At 39.7% G+C, this 20,403-nt stretch overlaps 2 protein-coding genes across 2 annotated transcripts in view; one reads left to right on the top strand and one right to left on the bottom strand.

Moving 5' to 3' along the window:
* Positions 1 to 544: 544 nt before the first annotated feature.
* nop16 (NOP16 nucleolar protein homolog (yeast)) lies at positions 545 to 3,967 on the bottom strand. Its single transcript, XM_036588759.1, is given in 6 exon segments — positions 545 to 1,205; positions 1,207 to 1,263; positions 1,386 to 1,492; positions 2,377 to 2,431; positions 2,539 to 2,644; positions 3,802 to 3,967. Coding segments are annotated over 6 exon segments (507 nt in total). The 5' UTR covers positions 3,903 to 3,967; the 3' UTR covers positions 545 to 1,124.
* Positions 3,968 to 7,322: 3,355 nt separating this feature from the next.
* The window catches only part of grk6 (G protein-coupled receptor kinase 6), a 42,878-nt gene continuing 29,797 nt past the window's right edge, over positions 7,323 to 20,403 (top strand). The window contains exons 1-2 of the mRNA XM_036587937.1: positions 7,323 to 7,691; positions 12,925 to 13,020. Of these exons, the coding sequence (XP_036443830.1) occupies positions 7,640 to 7,691; positions 12,925 to 13,020 (148 nt within the window). The 5' untranslated portion in view covers positions 7,323 to 7,639. The remainder of the gene's footprint in view (positions 7,692 to 12,924; positions 13,021 to 20,403) is intronic.

Here is a 20,403-nt window from a genome sequence, read left to right as displayed (position 1 = left end):
TTTTGTTAACATCTGTAGTCGTAACTGTGCTGTACTAAACCATTATGTAGACCACCAATAATGGTCACTAACAGTTTGGGTTGGAAGAAGAGTTCAGTGCCAAAATGGGGTTTTAGGCCAGATTATTTTGCAAATTTTTTATTAAGCAAAAAGTTCTAAACATAGCTTGACTGGGAGCCTTGTGACTGATGGGGTTTGCTGCAAACTTCAGACTACTGGGCTGAATTTCAGCCATAGCTGCAGTATTCCACAGGCATGAATCACAACCCATTACGCTCATGCTTATGTTATAGAGACGTTAACTTGTATTATAATTGAAACAGATATATGCCAGTTAAGAGGGGTTTACTAACAAGGATAAGAGGCAAGCAAGTGGTATATATATCTTATGTTTCAGACATTGATTGCTGTTTAAAAAAAAATGTCATTGCACATTTAAGCTGCAAGTGACTTAAAATATAAATATACCCCCTTTGCCTTGGAGCTAGTTGGGGAAATGCCTTTAGAAAATGCATTTGTATCAAATGATGTTCTGAAATACCAATTGTTTCCATTGTACTTTTATATAAAAAAAACTGGGAGTTACAAGGATAAAAGTACTTGGAACAGAATCCTTTCACAGTTACATAAGATAGGCCTAATCCATTAGGATCAGCGTTTGACAGAACAATGCAGTCTTACAAGCCCTACAACCCGATATGAACTCAGTCAACTGCAGTTATACACGTTCTGTGCTCCGGCACAATGAAATCATTCTGGATATTAAGCCAAAATGAATAAACACAGAAGGCAAAGTCTATGTATATTACACTTGTCCACATGTCTTGTAGAACAATACTATCCATAGTATGTTTGCTGCAACACAATGTTTGAAATAAAGTGTAAAATGTGATTTTTGTTGAGCACATTTTTTGTGAAAATTCTTTACAGAACACTTTTGTGTGAGAAACTGACCATATCATGGTAAGACTCCAAAATAAACTTTACATATGTAAAGTATATAACGTAGTACATATATGCACAAATCCCCCTTATCACTTCAAGAGAAGTCCAAGAATGTTACAAGCATCCGGGGTAAATGTACTGTCCATTCAGTCCATTTTTCCAGCATCTCACTACAACATTCAAGACGACTTCTCTGCTTGCAAAGATGCAATAAAGGCTTCATACTCCTTGGGATGACATCGCTTGTATGAGTCCACTTTTCCGCTTGATTTGTTTTGGCGTGTCTTGATAGTAATTCTTCTCATCTCTCGCCATTGCCTGCAAGGGCATCAACCACATTACTTATCACTAAACATGCTTCAGACTATGGCAGCATAACATTACCAATAGCAAGTACAGGCTTATTGAAGTAACAGCATCATTAGAAGACATTTTCTTACCTTGTAGTCCTCGTTGTATTCCCTAATCATATGCTGAACAAATTCTATCAAATCACTGGAGCATGTTGTTTTGTCACTGGTTGGAAGACTGGCCTCTGCTTCCATTTCTGTAAATGAGCAAATAAGACTTTGTAAATTGACCCTGGCATCAGTTCATGTATATCACTTTCTTTTCCAAGTAAATGAACTATTCATAATTGACACACTTTATTTAAGACACATCCAAAAGCACCATGATCCAAATGCTTCACTGCCTACAGGAAGAAATAAATGGCCAACAACATGTCTTATTAACTCCAGCTTTAATTATTTAGTTAAACTCTTTTAAAAATGCAAAATGTACAAAAGAAGACTAGCTGCCCGCTGTTCTTGTTTTCATATAACCCACTGAGCCTCACTTTTACATTATGTTATGCTACAAGCAATTCTGTGATTTTAAACCAGAGTTTTTACAAAATTAGATAGATTCTTTTTTCCTCTGATACCCAATCCAGCATCTTCTGCACACCTTGGCTAGATTCAGATGCTTATCGGTGCCTTCTCAGCGTTGCGCTGCCTACTGACTTACAGGCATACAAATGCTACTGGTGTTCCAATAATGTAGCCTGCCCACCTCCTCAACACTTTTCTTGTCTTTCTTTATACTCTCTTGCTTACAAGTGCACGCAATCCATTAATCAAGACCCCAGACAAGCACTTCTCTGGAATGCTAATTACCAGGCAATCAGAGTGCTTAAGGAAACCACACACAAAAAAAAAATCTCTGAGCTATAAGAAAAACAACTCTGAGCTGTTGTGGTGCTTTTGTTAACCATCCTCGTCTATTTTAGCTTGGTTAATTAGTCATGAATTTCACAAAAAGGCTGCAGCCTTTGAAGTGCTTCCCTGCGGTCATAACATTCATAGACTTAATATTTCTGGCGAGACAATACCCAGAATGACAATTACAGGAGTCTGAGTCTCACATTCAGAGACAGTTGGAACATCATACCTCTGATGACGTAGGGTTTCACTACTGCTGCTCGACCCACTGGTTCATTATTGCTCTGTAATGTAAACAAAGAAAAACTGTATGGCAACACAGTACAAAGGTATGACCACAACTGTTACATATTGTCAGGTGTTTGCAAAGCAAAGCAAAATGCATTCTTGCCTTCTTGCTGATGGGGAGCACACCTTTAACTCCTAATGACAGTCCCATATCTTGCAGATTTTGCTTGGCTGATTTCTTGTCATCCCACGCCTTTCGAATCTGAGCGCTTTAAAGATTCACAAACATGAACAAAGTCAATCAGAGTGGTCTTATGTGAAACGCTCCATTCTAGAGAAATATACCCAGTCGGGAATTGATCACAGCAGTGGTGATAGAGACCAGATTGTTTAAAGACTCAAGAAGCTATCACACAGAAAGCTATTACAGAATGACAAAGCTAAATGGTTGTGAATACACTGCCTGAAGTCTGAGACATCAATTACAATATTTTTGAGATAAGATTTTGGACTGAAATGTATGTTAAATATCAATTATATGTGGACAGATACACACGGTGCTGCAGGCCAAAATCATACCTACAGAATTTTTTTTTCCTGATTTACAACTACTTTACCACTGTTAACATTACATATAAAATAACATCCATCACACTGGGTTCTTTTGGACAGTAATTAAAATGGCTATATTTGCACTGTAGACACCGAAACTCCTGGTTCCCAGCACCACCACTGTAAAGACAATCTGAGTAAGTTTCTCTACAATGAACCATTTCATTAAATCACTTTGAATTACTTTGTTTACATCTTAACCATTTAATTATGCAGATTTTTTCAAGCAGCTGAGATTCCCCTCCAGCTATACTGAGAACTCCTGCTTTCATAAATATCCCCTCATAAAAACAATGTTAGTTTTGAAATTGTTCTAAAAGTGTACAGCCCTCTCAACTGTGAACTTGTCCCCCTCTAGCTGTGATCCACCTTGAGATCGTCGTGCATCATGGGAATTGTAGTTTTGTGACATCTACTTACTCGGCTGCAAGCGTTGCACTCTCTTACTTCTGAAACTACAAATTTACGAACCAAACTTAAATCGAAACAGTTCAAACTACTGATTTAACGTAGGTTACCTCGGTCGGTATTCTGAATAAGTAACGTTACCGAAAACGCTCAACAGTAAGCTAGTTGTTACAGCTAACTTAGCTTAGCTACCTAGCTACCGAGTCAGTGAAGTCCAACAAATATTTTATATTACGCATGTACTTAACTTACTATCTTAAACGTTGCCAAATCTATCACAGTCGTTGCGCTTCCTAGAGGCTGACAATGTTTTGTAGTATGCCAGTAACAGCATTAGAGAGCCGCTAACGTTAGCCAGCTAGCTAGCTAGGTTAGCGGGCTGGATGTCCATCCGGTTTGTTCTTACCATTCAATCATCGGCTTCTCCTTCCTCATAATCTTCTTCTTCAGTTTCTTTCTGTTTAACTTGTAATTAAACGTGTTGCGTTTGCGAGCTTTCTTGCCCATCGCTGCGAGAGTGGACGAACGAGCACAACACGTAAACGGACAGTAACACACGTGCTGTTCTCGCGAGCCGGAGAAAGCGGAAATGTCGTTTAACTACCGTGTTCTTTCTCCGCCTTCTTCTCTCAGAGAAGAGTGCAGGTGGTCTGAGCGTCGCCCTCTACACGTGGGGGGAAAAGAGAAAGAGAAACGACCACTTAAACCAGGGGTGTCAAACTCAACCACTAAATGGGCCACAGTAAAAATTCTCAGCAGATCCGCGGGCCGGCTGTGTTTTTAACATTTACTTAACATTTTGCCACGACCCGAACTGGGCACTGTTTATTAAACATACGCCAAACGGTAACAGCAAAAATAATTCTAAATAAAAATAAATTGTTTTAATGTTCTGGTTTAGGTTTTTAAAAACTGCCCATTTGCTAGAAGTAGACACCAGGCATCTTTTCTTTTTGTGTAGCTGGCCCACAGATTGTTTTTGGGGGAGGAGTTCGGAGCGCACACTATGTTGCAGTGCATGCTGGGGACTGTAGTGCATCTCAGGGTGAAACGGGATAATAAGAATGGAAAATTAAAATAATTTCGCGGACCGAATAGGATCGAATAGGTGCGCTGTGTTTGACACATGGGACTTAAACACTGAATCTTTCAGCCCAGTAGCGTATAGAGCTTTCAGAATGGGGTGGGCACATGAGAGCCAGAGTTTTTACTGAGGTGGCACACTGCAAGGAAAAAAACATTAAATTATAGTGTTACTGTCGTAACATGACATAAAAAAGTGATGCGTTGTTTTTCTCTGTACATAATTAAATCAGTCCATCATTTTCAAACGAATAAACTATTGCATCATTACAAGTACTGCCAGAAGTTAACTGAAAGACAAAACTGTGCTGATGCAACGTGTTGTATTCATGCAGGAAGAACTGATGTGTTTGAGTCAAGTAAATTAAATGCATTACTTTTGTTCAGTGCACAGCATTAATTCTTATAAAAAAACGTTTTATACAGACAGGCCACACATTTTATTCACTGAGACTGCCTTCAGTATAGGTTATACTTGGCTCTTAAGATTGGAAAGCTAGTTGTATAAGGAAAGCTATGATGTGTTTAGCTGTAAACAGTATTTAGTTAGCATGGTAAATGTTTATAGCTGACTAATTTTTCAAAGTTAACCATTGCATAGTCTGCTTCATAATGTAGCTCACAGAGCAGCTCTGCTGAAGGCCCCAGGGCACTTTCACTCACCTGTTTACTCAGCAAATTAGCCGATGGCAGCAATAAGCCATTAAATACGTCATCAGACTTTGATAACTGATGGGTAACTACCCTGATGGCTGATTTTTTGATGCTTTATTGATGATAGCTGACTGATGATGGCTGACTGTCTCACTTTCCATAACTGGGGTGGCCATAAGGGTGGCCGTGCTTCTTGCCAGGGTGGCACTGGCCACTCCTGGCTACCCCACCCCTTGGCTATGCCTCTGTTTCAGCCCTAGGCTTTTAGTGAACTAAAACCATTCTCTTTTATTTGGCAAGATATTTAAATCAAATATAAAAAGCATATCTTTTCTTTCTGCCTCAGTTCAGTGGACTTTACTGGCTGCTTTACATACAATATTGCCAAAGCAAATGCAAGATGATGGGCTATAAAATAGTACCACTGCTAAAACAAGTAGAATAAAAACGTCTTATTAAATAAAGCAGCATTTTATTAGTGAAATGCTGGGTGCCTCTGCTAATGTTATCTGCACACATACAGTGGGGTTGTGAGACCACTAGTGAAAATGCTTTTATTTTGCTTCACTGGAAAAGGCAAGACTAAAAATAATGTGACCTTTTATATAAAGGCCTCACCATGGCCAGTGTCACAAATTTGCTTGCATTTTTGAATAGTGACCTAGAAATATTGTATAATCTTGAATACTTTGTCTTCATATTAATAGTCATAACTTTTCTTTGTTTTAATAATTTCAAAATACTAAGATATTGGGCTCCATTAAGAATGGTACCTATTTACACTACAGTTAAATCATATCTGTGCATGAATTTAACATGTACAGAATGATGATGCATAAACCTACACACAGGAATTAATTGAAACAGTAGTCGATTTTGTTTTTATAGCAGACAAATTAAAGTCTTAAAAAAGGGGCACTATCGGGCAAAGATGCCCCCATAACTGGGACAAAAAGCCTGCTTCTGTTACATCAACCTGTTATCTAAGTTTAAAGAGTTTAAGGGGACCTCCACCAGTTTTTTCAAATTTTTAACATTATTAAATGGTTAACAAAACCATTCAGAGTGGTTTGGTGTGCAATGCTCCGTTCTAGAGAAACTTACAAAGTCAGAATTGTTCACAGTGAAGGTGTTAACGACCAGACGTCTGAAGAGTTTAATACCTCTGTAAACTCCCTCACAGAAAATTATTACGTGAAATGGTTAGATACATGCTGCCTGATGCCTGAGGCATTGTTTTATGGTGGTTTTGTGATAAAGTCCTAAAACGTCTTGTTAATCTGTCTATTTTAATCCATTCATGGTGGAGAGGTACATGCAGGGCGTTGTAAGGCAAAAAGGTCCCATATAAACATTTTTTTTTCAGATTTTCCACTATTTTACTCGGTGGAATTCCCCTTTAACAGAATCTAGAATTTATATGGCAAATCCTTTTCAACTATTTGCATTTTCAAAAAATGGGTTAGTAATCAAAGTACAACACTAAAAAAGTGTATTTTAAATGAATCTTTACAACCCCCTGACAATCATGTAATTTTAACAACTTTTTCATCATTATCCAATGACAGAACATCTACATCAACTGACTGTAAAAAAAGTTTCTGGTGCAATAAATATTAGAATTTCAGTGATCCAGATGAAATTTCGTAACTAGCCACATTAATAAGACCGTAGCCATCAGTACAGGTGTCGAGATTAGATTTGGTCATTTGCTCATGAGAGAAAATACAGTGGGGGACTTCTTCTCTCAAGCTGCCCCATACATTCTGTCACATTTAGTCATACACACACCTTTTCCTGTTTCTCTCTGACTTGCTCATGCATAAAATCGAGTAAAAAACAAGGCTTTTGTGAAAACAACCAGGTGAAGTTAGTGACACTGACGCTTATTCATCTGGAGCTCTAGATGGCGCTGTTCATCAAGAAAACCCATGCAAACAATACCCGACAGCGTGTCCATTATTGTCTCCACTTTATGCTGCTGTTGAAAACTAAAAACTCAATACAGCACAAACACACAGTTGGCGCGATTTGTCTTTTTTGTTTAATTGTATTTTTTTGTCCGGAGCTCTCAGGCGTGTGTGAGATTTCAGAGGCGCAGCTCCTGAGTTTCTGCAGCGCTGCTTTGTGAAGGAAATGAGGAAATAATGAATCCAGCAGCAGCAGCGCTGTGTGTGTCTGACACCAGAGCGGAGTGGATGACAGGAGAGAAAGAGAGAGAGAGAGAGAGAGAGAGAGAGAAAGAGAGAGCGCTGTTTCGGAGTCGACATGCTGCTGTCGTGTTCTGAACCTTCACGTGTAGGTGGGGTTCGCTGGTAAACAAGCCGGTAGGAACCGACCGAGCCTTTTCGGGGCGGAGAGTCGAAGAGAGAAAGAGAGAGGAGAGAGAGAGAGAGAGAGAGAGAGAGTCATTCAGGGTTCGCCTGCTCCGCCGGTGGGGGGGAGTGGGGGAGGACACACTCACTGCCAGCCCGGGCGACGAGGTTGGGCCTGCAGCCCAGGAAAACATGGAGCTCGAGAATATCGTGGCCAACACCGTTCTCCTGAAGGCGAGGGAAGGTAAGCGGAGGGCCCGACATCACGGCGTCCCTCTCTGCACTCTCTAACGGCTTCATAGCTCCTCCTGAAGGGGCTCCGCTTCGCCCGAAACGCGGGAGGCGGCGGCGGAGGAGGAGGAGGAGGAGAGGGGGGAATCCCCGAGGAAGCCTACAGGCAAAAAGACAAGGGCTCCGGTAGACAATAAATCTACCTGTTTTGCCATTTTTTGCGCGAGAATGAGTTTTTTTTCTTTTTTGTCTGTTCTGTCGTTTCGCCCGCCAAACAGCGCGCCTGCTGCTTTCTAACCTTGAACATGGCCAAGCTCGGCACAGAGGCAAAGATGGACCTGTCAGTCAGAAAATCAAACCGCAGCCACCATCCTTCAGCTGTCACTGTCCAAACCAGGCTCGAAAGATTTGAAGTATTCGCCAAAATATATGAGAATGCCTCTCCGGGAGCGTGATTTGGTCGCTAGCGCTAGCCGAGAGCAGATGTTGGTGCCGAGATAAGGCTGTGTTGTGATAGCTAGCGTTACAGTGTCGGTGGGGAAAAGGGCCAGCAGCGGCGGCGGCAGCGACAGCAGTCAACAGATGCGTCTATATTAGCCACTCGGTCCTGTGGAGATAATTCGTTTGTCATGTCCAGCAGGTGGATTACTAAATCACGGGCAAACCTGTTCGACCTTACATTTTCACTCTCCTTATTTTGGGGAACACAAATGCCCTCACAGCGTTGGTGAATCTCCACAGAACAGGCTAACGGCAGTTTGGGCTGTGGTGGTTTAGGCTAGGTAACGTTAGGTTGTTAGCATGAAGATACTAGCTATGAAACGGACCAAAAGTCTCCAGAGGAGACTTGATTTGATGTCGTTTTTTCTCCCTTGTGGTTTAAGCAGGCCTAGGTGTGCTGTTACATGTTGGCGTTGTTCGTCTTAGTTGATGAATAGTTGAGTTGGTAGTTATTACAGTAGCTATGTTGTAGAGTTCATGTGGTCGGTATGATCTGGTTTAAGCTGACAGCTCCCCTCAAGAGCTTGATGCTGTGTTGTTGCTAGCTGAGCACAAGTTAATTATCATTTCCTGCCTTTTCAGAAAATATTTTTCTGTGTGTCTTCTCCCCCCTTCATCTGCTTTCATCACATCCTCTTTCTTAACCTGCACTTATTGCGAGAATGTATTTCACAGTAACCCCGCAGTTCAGCTACTTCTGACAGCTGTACTTCGGAAAACTGTAGCCAAACAAACGAGACTGGTTTTTGAAGAGTGTTTATGTCAATGTTGGCAGTTGAACAGAAGAAAACGTTAGTAACGTTAAACTACAAAAATCTGAGCCAGTCATTACTAGAGTGAATCTCTGCACTCTTAAAAGAATGGTTCTTCACGGGTTCTTCAGTAAAGGCAATGGTTCTATTTAGAACCATGAGTTCTATATAGAGTCATTTAATGCTTAAATCTATCTTTGCATGGTGGATTAGCTCTTCAGATTGATGGAGAATGTGCTGCATATTTTTCTACAAAGAACCTTTTGGAAAACGGTTCTATATAGGACCATTTGCATGCTTAAATGGTTCTTTGCATGGTGAAATGGTTCTTCAGATTGAAGAATGTGTTGTATGTGGTTCTATATTGAGCCTTTTTGAAAATGGTTCTATGTAGCACCAAAGAGGGGTTCTGCTATTGCTGTGTTGTTAAGCTTGTAACAGTAGCATAGCTTGTAAAAGCTTGTAACAATACCTTTTTGGTTCTATATAGAACCATTTCCAATAAGGTTCTATGTGGAAACATATACAGCACATTCTCCATCAATCTGAAGCATGAAATGGTTTTATATAGAACTCATGATTCTAAATAGAACCTTTGTCTTTAGTAAAGAACCACTGATGAACCATCTTATTAAGTGTGTAGGTATTTCATGATTCCTTATTGTAGTACTTATTATACTTATTAATGACTTATTATGGTCTTTTTGTTGTTTTTGTCATTAACAACTAGTGTTTACTATGGATTTGGGCCTTTTTTTCTCATAAACATGAACACTATGACCAACTGGTGTCTGCAAATATGCGTTAGTGAGATCCTGCTTTTTATTTCTCCTTCAGACTGGGCTATGCCAAATTATCCTACTTTATACTTCATACTTTGCTCTCTGGCTGCAAGGGATTTATTTTACAGTACAAGAAACAAAACAACGATCCAAAATCCAGATTATGATGAAACAATTCTGAATCTTTCTAGAGAGAAAAATCTGTCCCCAGACATTGTTGTATATCTGTCTTCACTTATTTTCAGGAACACTTTTTGTATGGATGTAATTGAGGCTCCTTTTTGGTGCCCCTATTGTAACATGAATGACTGTACCAGGCCTACAAAGTGTGTGCTGACAGTGAGAGCCATTGTCCTTTTAAGGTGAATTTCTTAACTGCATAAACAATGGTGTCTGTATGCAATTTGCATTGTGCCCACTTCCGACAGTGATAAAAGCATGGGTTTGGTACTGCATTGGTACCATTAGAGTATCATTGCTGCCAGCCATTTTTTTGAATTGCAAATACTGAAGCGTTAGCATTGGCTTCCTGCCGGCGTCCAACATGAAAGTTGACTTTACCTAACAGATGTTTGGTTTTGAACTCTTCGTTGTTTACCCAGGTGTTTTTGGTGTGTTCCCCGTGCTTACGCTAATGCAGATAAGGGATGTGACCTGGAGTCTTACAGGAATCCTGCTCTGAAGTTTTTATATTGCCTCTCGTGTGCGTAGGGCCTAATGCTTTGCTCTTTCCAGCAGCTGCGGTGTACATTCTTATCAGATCAAAGTCACAAGGTTTCCCCATAACATCTATGAATTGTTTGTAATCTATACGTCTTCCCCTCCGCCACTGGCAGCTACTATTCTCTGAATCCTTAGTTATCTTAACCTCAAAACTGCGCCATGACTTTAAGCTCCTGGCTTCAACGAGAGCCCTCAGCTCAGCCAGTGAACCGAACAAAAGAGGAAAAATGTTTGACAGAGCCGAGGGCCATCGAGCAGAAGAGCTCCATGACCTTTTTGCGTATGCTATGTTGACAAGCGCCTTTCCTAATAACAAGGCCGCCGTGCTTCACACCTGGGCCAGTCATTCTAAGTGAGGGAGCCGGAGCTGCTCCGGTGACGTTAGCCCGAGCTGGACGTCATGCCAGCAGGACATTCTCGCGCCGAGGACACGATTCTTTTCCTGAAGCTACCCCCAGAATGAGCCTGTTGATAGAGCAGGTTCACACCTGGGGGCTATTTCACGAAGACTGATTTCCCATTTAGCCCTTCAAACTGTAAGGGCCTGTATGTGGGCTCACACTTCTTGCGTATTAGTTTCATAGTAGTGTCTGTGTGATTTATAGTTACTTAATAGTAACTTATAGTTTATAGTTATTAAACTTTGTTAAATAGTTATTCAGCTTTGTTAAATACCCACCTGGGATTTGACCACTTGTGACCTTTAGGGCTGGTTCGACTGGGCATTGCAAGTTAGTTGGGCTGATTCCGCATCAGCTTAAAACAACATAAATGGCTTTTTTTTTAAATATGCACTGCAGTTAGCACTTTGAAATAGGACTTTACTGTCTTGTCAGTTTCAAGAAGGTTACTCTGGGTTCATAAATGGTTTTATTCTGATTTTAATCAGGCTAACGCCCTCAGCTGAGGACGGAGGCTCTGTTTTGTGGCTGGTTACCAGGGGCAATGTTTATTTTGAAATTCAATACCTGTTTGTGAGTGGTAGCCAGTGTTAGCATTCCTTAGCTTAAGCCTGACTAGCCAGAAGGAAAGCAGCGTTGAGGCCCTCCACATAAGAAGTGGCCTGCAGCCTGAATCTGTCTTGATAAGTCTGCGGTTCTGGTGTGAAGGCCAACACCAGATTTATCAAAGCATTCAATGTGTGTTGAGCATATGCAGTTTACATGTACAGTTTTAATGCTGCAATCAGGTTTTGATAAACTGTAATTTGATCAAGCAATCACATTCTACCTTACACTTTCCATCAGAATGGTTTCCATTCTTTAGTAAACTAGGCCCCAAGTGTCACTAATCTTATAGGTTCTTGTAAATGTGTGACCTATACAGTAATGCACAGCATTGCTGAATATAGCTGTAGGGTGTTGATGTATTGAGTTTCATCTGTAATGTTGCTAATGTACACAGTGCACCACTTGTTCAGGTTCCCACAAATGAGTAAATTATTTATATATGCATTCAGTGCAGACAACAGTTGAATCATTGAGACGGTTTCCCTAAGGGTGAAGCAAACCCAGTGTTGTTTCTACAGCCGAGTAACAGTTAGCTTACAGTAGCTCACTAATCCTATATTTAACACCTTCCTGTCCCTACAGATGCCACAGTACCCAATAAAACCCACAATCTAAAATTAAATTAGGCCTAGAAGATGATTCAATCAGTGTATTTATCAGTGCACACATGACTCAGAGTTTGGTCTTCCAAAAGAATAACATGTACAAGGTCAGCCTCTGTGTGTGACCTTCAGATTTCATGATGTAAACCAAAATCCTGTCTGACGTTCAACATTATATAAGTTTAGAAAAGCTGCCTCTTTGATGCTAATGGTGGGCCACAGTGCTATAGTATATCCTCTGTACTTGCAATAACAACACACTGGGTTTAACAGTGTTATAGTCTAAAATGGGTAGTGTTTTATCCTTAATTTTAGCATTACCATTGTCATTTTGCTGTACATTTGATTTACATTATTTAATTATGTAAATATAGTTAAATAATTACATAATTTGTTGTGTTATAAGATACGTTTATGTTCACTTTAAACTCTGGGTTGAGAAGTCTGCACTTTCCATTTGTCTTTCAACAAAACATGACTATATATGCACACAAATAAGATATCGTTAAATTCAATTGATAGTAAAATATCTCCCCTTCTACTTCCGAACACAAAGTGTGATATCGATTGAACCTTTACAATCGACTCTTTCATCAGAATTTCTCTGCTTGTTTCAATAAGCTATGAGTGAGATAATATAAAATAACAGCATGCTATTGTTGTCACCAGCGATAACTGTAACTTCTGAGGGTTAATGTAATTTAATTAGTTACGCTGCAGCGAAGCGTGAATGCTCTGAAGCTTATTCATATGAGCCTCGCCTCTGAAGCCCACCTGTAATTTCTTAGAAATGCAATTTCTATTTCTAATCTAATAGCCTTTTGCAGCTTATATGGTTCCTGTGGCTAATTTGATCTTTGCTCTATTCCTTGGCAGGAGGGGGTGGCAACCGAAAAGGCAAGAGCAAGAAGTGGAAACAGATGCTTCAGTTCCCTCACATAAGCCTCTGTGAGGAGCTCCGCCAAACTATAGGTACACAAGCCTTTTTTGTTGTCCTCTAATTCTTGAGGTGAATGACAGTTCAAGATCTGTACTCACTACCTGACAAAACAACGGGTCACTATCCCATTTCAGTCACTTGTGAATGGAAGTGATTTAAATAACTTCATAGGCGTAGAAGAGGCTGCTACCAGTTATTCTGAGGTTTCAGTCAATTTTATACCTCTTTAAAAAAATCAGAAGGGTGAAAGATTTAATAATTCAGAACTAAAGTAGAATAAATATGTTCTAGGCCAGTTGTTACTGCAGTCATGCTAAAAAGTAGTTAAGTGTCGATTATTATTACACTCTTAATAACATGTTAATACATCAGGAATAAAGTGTTGCTGTGTTATATGGAGGTGTAGTAGGGCACCTCATTAACATCACTGACAACTTACTAATTTTACACTAAAATTTTACACTACAATTTACCAAAAAACTCTAAGTAGCAGTGCCTCAAAATGTAATTGTAGGAATTAGGGATGCACATTTATTACTAATGACTGATCGTGATTAGTCGGCAAATAACTGTTAACCGGCAAGTATAAAATCAGGTATGCGACCCATCAGAATATCAGTTATAACACTGTTCTGGTTCTGAAATCTGATTGGCTGATTGGCATGTCCTAGGCCACTGTAAAACCCATGATATATGCACATTTATGAGCACACATATAAGCTGAATTAAAATGTTCTTCATATGGGCTATGAAACGCCATGTTGATACATGAAGCCAGGCATCATCATGCATATGAAGTAACCATCCCGAAACCTTAATAAACATAACCTACATAGGAACCCTGTTTGGTTTAAACCAATAGGCTGAAATGATTATATGACCAAAAACTAAAACGTTGATAAAAACCATGGAAAAATGTAATGATGCACTATTTAAAGTTCTGTTTTCTGAAGGTCCAAGGTTATATTTATTACTCATTACTAGCCTAAGTTAAAACGAACGTAAATGCCACAACCGGGGGCTAGCTTTGACTCAGTGTGCCTCAGTAGCTCTCCATCGCCGTCCACCGCCACGTCCTTCATTACAGTTATGCCGTCTCATCTGTGGTTTTCCTCACACTGTCGCATCACACTTTCTCTCTGAGAACACTGAGGAAATAGTAATTTGTCTTATCGTTTGTGGGTGCTTGCTTTCAACGTGGTAATTTGTAATTGTGCTACCATCCTCTTGAAAAGGGGATATTTATTTTTTGATGTTATTGTGTTTTTGGCTTTGTGCTTCATTTTTAGTAGGCCTGTCTACTGGAACCAATTGCCTTTTGCTCCCCTGTAATTTTACAACATTCCTCAACTTATTCAAACAGGAACTGTTGTTTAATGGAAATGAAATAAAATGAAAATAATGTGTTTTTAACTGATTGCGTAGATTGAACATTTGTTAATTTGGCAGTTAATGGCTGTTGGTTAACAATTCACATCCCTAGTAGGGATGGAAAAATTTAGATGCAGACTGTATCATATTAAAGCAATGCTAATGAGGCTAACAGTGAATGGAAGCTATTTGCCACCAGCTAGCATGATGTCATTTCTGTAAAGCTAGTAGTATTACTTACCATTTTATTTATTGTTAGCTACCTTTTCTTCTAAGTCTAATTACTTCTCCTAGTTTCTCCTAGTTTGCAGTTAATTAATGTGTTGTGGATTGGTTTACGAGTGAGTATCTGTTTTATATAGTTGTATGTCTTGGTTCGGTTGTGTTGGGACAAAGGGCTTTTCTTCTTCATGTCTTTTTTTGGTAGTCAGGAGTTAGTACTGGCATCAAGTAAGCTCATGCAGTGACACACACACACATACACGCACACACACCGTCTCACAGAGGGTACAGTCTCTCCCTTGCTGGTTTTGCAACCTTGCAGCCTTATTGCATCCTTTGACCTCAGGAAGACGGCAACTCAGAGTGATCCGTATTTCATAAACTCCAAAATGAGTTTGTTCTACATGGTTATCACCCCTCAAAGGCTGATCTGTCTTTGCACTTGGTTGCAAAAAAATGCATTCTTCCTCTGATATTGGCAAGAGTAGCTCATGGTGGTTGAAGAAGTTTAAGAAAGATTCAGCAGAGTAGGCAACTTGAGTCTCTTGCAGTTACATAGAGAGGAAACTGTGGCCAGGCCAGAAAGAGGAAGTTGACTCTCCTGTTTGGTGTTGTTCACTTCGCCGCTTGAAAGAAAGTGAGTGACGGATCTATTTGTCGTCACAGATTTCGCCTATGGAAATGAAAGCAGATACTGTGCGCACACTCTTTCAGTGGAGTAACTTTAGCAACTTTAGCGCAGTGTGAACTGCGTGCTTGATATCTGTGAGTTCAGTGTGTTTTGAAAGTGTGTGCGTTGAGCATGCGTGATGTAGCAAGTGAGTTGTTTTCTTTTTGCTGAATCAGTTTCCTTTAGAAGTAGCACAGATGGCTTTCTCATAATAGGATGATTGCTACGTCTTTTACAATACCCCACCCCACCTCCCTCCCAAAACACTGTAGCTCAAGACTAAACGTGTGTAAAACAGTTCAGTTTGCTTTCATATTCACTGACACAGTGAGTCATATATGAGGGCTGTGTAGATAAGCATGTTCTAATCTAGAATGTGCCCCTTCAGAGGTCAAGAGCGCTTGATAAACCAAGATCGCTGAGCAGAACAGAGCGGCCCAAGGACACTTGTGGAAGAGGCCTGTTGTGTTTCACAATCATGCACTACTTCCTGACTGTTGGTGAGTCGGTCTGAATCTAGAACAAATGCAACGGGATATGCGTACATGTGCATCACCTTCAGTTCAGACTTCAGCCGGCCAAGTTCCGTAAAGTTCTAACAGATAGTTCAGAGAGGCTTACATCAGTTATCTAGAAGTATGCAGGGTTTCCATTTAAAGTTTTGCAGATTTGAAGTGAATTTCCTAAAAAAAAAGTTAGTAAAAGATGAAGTGAATGGCGTTTCCATCTGCTGCTGTTATGTGCAAATTCCTGAAGGTGTCATGACATGCTTGTGCCATATAGCACGAGACAAGAGTCTCTCTCACTATGTGTGGCATATACAATGGAGGGCTCTTCATTAGCTTTGTCAGCTGTACATGGCTGTAGTCCTAACAGTTCAGAGACGCCGGGCGGAGCGGGCAGTGGCCCATTTAATGAGGGCTGAAGTCACTGTCCCTTTTCACCATCATCGACAACCAGCAGGGCAAACAGTTCTGAGAGGACACAGTGACAAACACGTGACATTTGTTCCCACTACACCAACACTTGCTCACAAAATCTTTTTCCATCATTGATTTCCACATTTCTCCTAATTGGATAAACCAACTTTTACATATCATCCAAACATAAACTTTTTGTGATTCATGGGCTGTTTTGCTATCCAGGTATTTGCATAAAGGAGGTATATGGAAATCCTTTTATAGAGGTGTGTGTGATATGGACAGTCAGTCTTGTCTAGCATACACTGTAGGCCAAAGAAACACTGTAGGCCACAGGTTTAGAAAAAAGCTAATTTAAAAAATAAATCACATCATTTTTTTAAAAGAATAGTATGTTTCTCAAGAAAAAGTTTTGACTGAAAGTTTCCAGCAAAAGTGTACAAATGATTCTTCATCTGTTTGTTCTGGGTGATTACCTGGCAGAGGTTTATTGCAGTCCTGATCAGATCCACCTGTTTCTCACATGCTACTCCTGAAGGCTTTATTAAGTGAATCAGTAACCAGAAATGCTGGATCCTTTATAATATGTTAGAAAAAAAGTTATAACCAGGTGGCACTGATTGTGAAATGTCTGATTTTGATTCTGATTTCTATGCAGGAAAATTGAGTGATGGCTAATTTTTTTGACTGATTTTTATTAGCCTTTTTTTAAAAAACCTGAAACTCACACTGTGTGGGCTAAATGAAAAACATTAGCACATTTTTAGCACTTTCTAATAGTCAAAGTTGCAACATAAATAACATTACTCACTCTTTAATGAGCCAAACTGGCTCACATGGTTGTCAGTTACCTGTTTAAATAATATCAAATAAAGCGCTACATCCAGTGTAAAACGAACCTGGTTATTTAGTGGAGTATGTCATGTATAATTATGCTACGACCTTGTGGGGGTACAAGTGTAGCAGCAGTATTTAAATTTAGCCTGTGCACTTGCCAGCCTAACATGATGTACATCATAAAATTGCGACGCTGATCGCATGTTTAGATAAAAATCCTAATTGTGATCATGCCTCCCTAGTAAAAGTACATCACTGCAAACCAAGGGAATATTTTGGAAAAAAAAAACTATTTTAGTTTAACTATATGTCAGTAATCATTTGTTGGTTGTAGGCAAATTGACTTTAACGCTTTTGAAACTGGCTTCCATACTTTTAGACTGTCCTGTAGGTCATACAGTAACACTATTCAGTAACTTTTGAATCATTTGCTGGAACTGTGTTGGCTAAAACACTATGCCATGACCCTTTTGTAAAAAAGGGGAGTCTGTCTGGTGGGGTCTAAAAAGTCCCTATTAAGTTTAAATTCAGTCATATGATTTCCTTGGAGTTGGAGCCTAATTTGTCTCAATGTCGACATAATCAGTAGATGGGGTTTAGATGTGTATCGGCCCACTGTGAGCCGTCCACATGTCTGTCCTGTGCAAACATTGGCTCTTCATTCACTGTGAAAAGAAAAAGGTTCTTTTTTTCTTCAGATTTCTTCATCCTATTAGCTTGATATCTGACATAACTCAAGTGTATTGGTGCAGCACAGGATCAAAAGTGCATCTGTGCAGAAGGAACAGGGTGGAATTCGGGTAAGAAAGGCTTTGCAAAGTTGGTCCGACTCACTTTGCATCACAGGCTTTCCTCCAGTGAGTTACACCCATGGAGCCATTCGCTGGCCAAGAAGGGCAAATTAACTTGTCACAAGCAGGAAGTAAAAACCCAGAGCGTGTCGTTCTCAGCCCATATGGGCTGCAGGAGATAACCAGACCATGCGCTTTGCTCGCTTTGTTCACCGTAGAATCATTAGGTGGTATCTCAGGCTCACCATAGCACCAACTTGAGACCAACTCAGCCAGCAACCTCATCAAAGTCACAAGTTAACATTGAGACATCTAGAGTTTTTATAGTTTACAATTGAAATTGTTTTTCAATTTAAATTTAGTTACATAATTACGTACTGTACTGTGCACAAGTCAGAGATCTTTTATATAATATCCAGTCAAAGCGGTCAGTAAGTTGTTCATTTTTCAGGAGATATTTTTTGAGGAAATTAGATTTAAGATAATCCACTTGCATAAGAAAGCAGATTGTGTAAAGAACATGAGTGAAAAAACAGGAGGTTCCACAACTAGAACATTATGACAGATATATAGGAAATGAGACTTCTAACAACAGTGCAAGACCTGGTAGACCAACAAAGCGGTCCCAATCAGATAAACAGTACTTAAAGCTTTCATCTTTGAGAGAGGAGAAAGTCAAGCTGCACTTTTGCTTCAGATCTAAAAAACACAGATGTTTTTGTCAGTCCTTCCACTGTGAACAGACAGCTCAACACTTTGGGTCTTAAAGGATGCTGTTCCAGAGAAAGGTGTTACTGAGAAAAGCAAATGAAACAAAGAAACTGCTGGTGCAAAGTAAGTCTGCCAAAAAGAATGAAAGCTGTAATAAAGGCTAAAGGTGGGCACACTAAATACTGAAAAATTTAATATTGCAGTTATATGCAAGTTCAGGCACCCCATTCAAATTCCTCTATAGGGAACAAACATTTGCACATTTTGATCCACAATTACTCTTCATTTGCTGCATTTAACTTATTGGAAAGAATAAAACATAAAATAAGGCTCATTCAGCAGCTGTAGCACATCTTGTATTTTATGTATTATTTTTTCTAAATTGTGCACTAAAATTTCCTAAAATGGCTCATTTAACTTTGTTCCCTGTACATGAAGTTTTAACTTATTTTCACTTAGAAAATCAAGAGAACGTGTAATTTGACTGGGGGTGTTCAAAGCTTTGCATATGGCAGTATATAATTGTTGAAGCTGCTGTTTAATTTTTTGTTAAATGTATGTTTTCTGATTTTTTTCTTGACACTGAAGTATGATTAATGGCCACTTGAAACAAACGAAAGGGGGTCTCTGATTTTTGCACAGTACTGTAATCAAAACTCGAAGTTTTTTTTTGTTTTGATATCAAAAACAGTGGGGGAAAAAAGTAAAGAATGTTTCCCTAAAACAAGAGAGTAAACAAAACAATAACTTTCCATCAAAGTGAAATCGTAGTAGAAAGTCTCCTCTGTTTACAGATGTGGAATGAGTTGAAAGTTTAGAAAATAATTAATATAAATTTATAGCTTTTTTTTGCTCCTTACCGCCAGACGAACATTTTAGGGTGTGCAAAGAGCACTGATGATTGTGATCCGATCAACAAGCCTCTCGGAGCTTCATAAAACAAGGAAGGCAATTCTTCCTCCAGTTTGCCTTGACACGGTCACAGAAGGCCGCATGGTGCAGTAGCTGGTGCCATCATTCAGATCGTGGGCTTCATCTGCAGTCAGCTGAATCGCGAGTCCCGTCTGCATGCTTTATTGTGTCTCGGCGAGTGAATCATGGCAGTTGTCTGCCTTGGGAAATGCCCTCTCCGAACAGCAAATGCCCTCTCTGAAAAAACTTGACATGTTTGCAAAAAAAGAACAGAAATTAAACCAGTCAAATAAAGTCCAAACAATGTAAACATTGAGAAGATGACTATAATTTGGGAGATGGGCTGATTAGATAAAAGTGCAGCCTCAAGGCTCTTCTATATTAACTCTCACATGCCTTTCGTGTCACCCTCTTTATTCATGTCTTCATTGTTGTCGTAAAGCATTCGTGATAATGCTCCCCTTTATTATTTTTTCGCTACATATACGTCATATGAATTTCTGCACAATCACTACATTGTTACTTCCAGGTAGGATCAGTGGACTATTTTTTCCCTTTCTGGCAGAGACACTAAATCAAACAGTTCCTTCTGGACAAGGGTGTCCTTAATTAATCTAACTATGGCATGCAGCTAGAGGCTTAAATTGCGCCCCAGAGGAAGCTGCAGTGTGATGCCTGTTGCAACTGCTATTTCAAAACAAGCTATAACCGAAGTTCCATAAACTAGATTTAAGAGCATAAGAAATTGCTCGTATGTTCCCAGACTTCCCCGTAATGGCTTGATTCTTCAGAAAAGCTTTAAATGGAAGCCGCATATTCTTCTGATATTCTACTTAGTTTCAGAACCAAGAGGATTCTTGAGTGAATTCTAGATGCTTGTAGATTTTGATATCGGACCTTTTCTGAAGGTTTGGGTAGTGTTCAATGGTGTTGCCTTTCAAAAGTTGCTGAGGAAATGCTAGGAAATTCTGACCAGATTTC

This window comes from Colossoma macropomum, unplaced genomic scaffold (genome assembly GCF_904425465.1).
Source record: "Colossoma macropomum unplaced genomic scaffold, Colossoma_macropomum, whole genome shotgun sequence".
In the NCBI taxonomy this organism is placed as follows: Eukaryota; Metazoa; Chordata; class Actinopteri; order Characiformes; family Serrasalmidae; genus Colossoma; species Colossoma macropomum.
The sequence above is the reverse complement of the archived record's forward strand: the minus strand, read 5'-3'. Positions and strand labels throughout refer to the sequence as shown.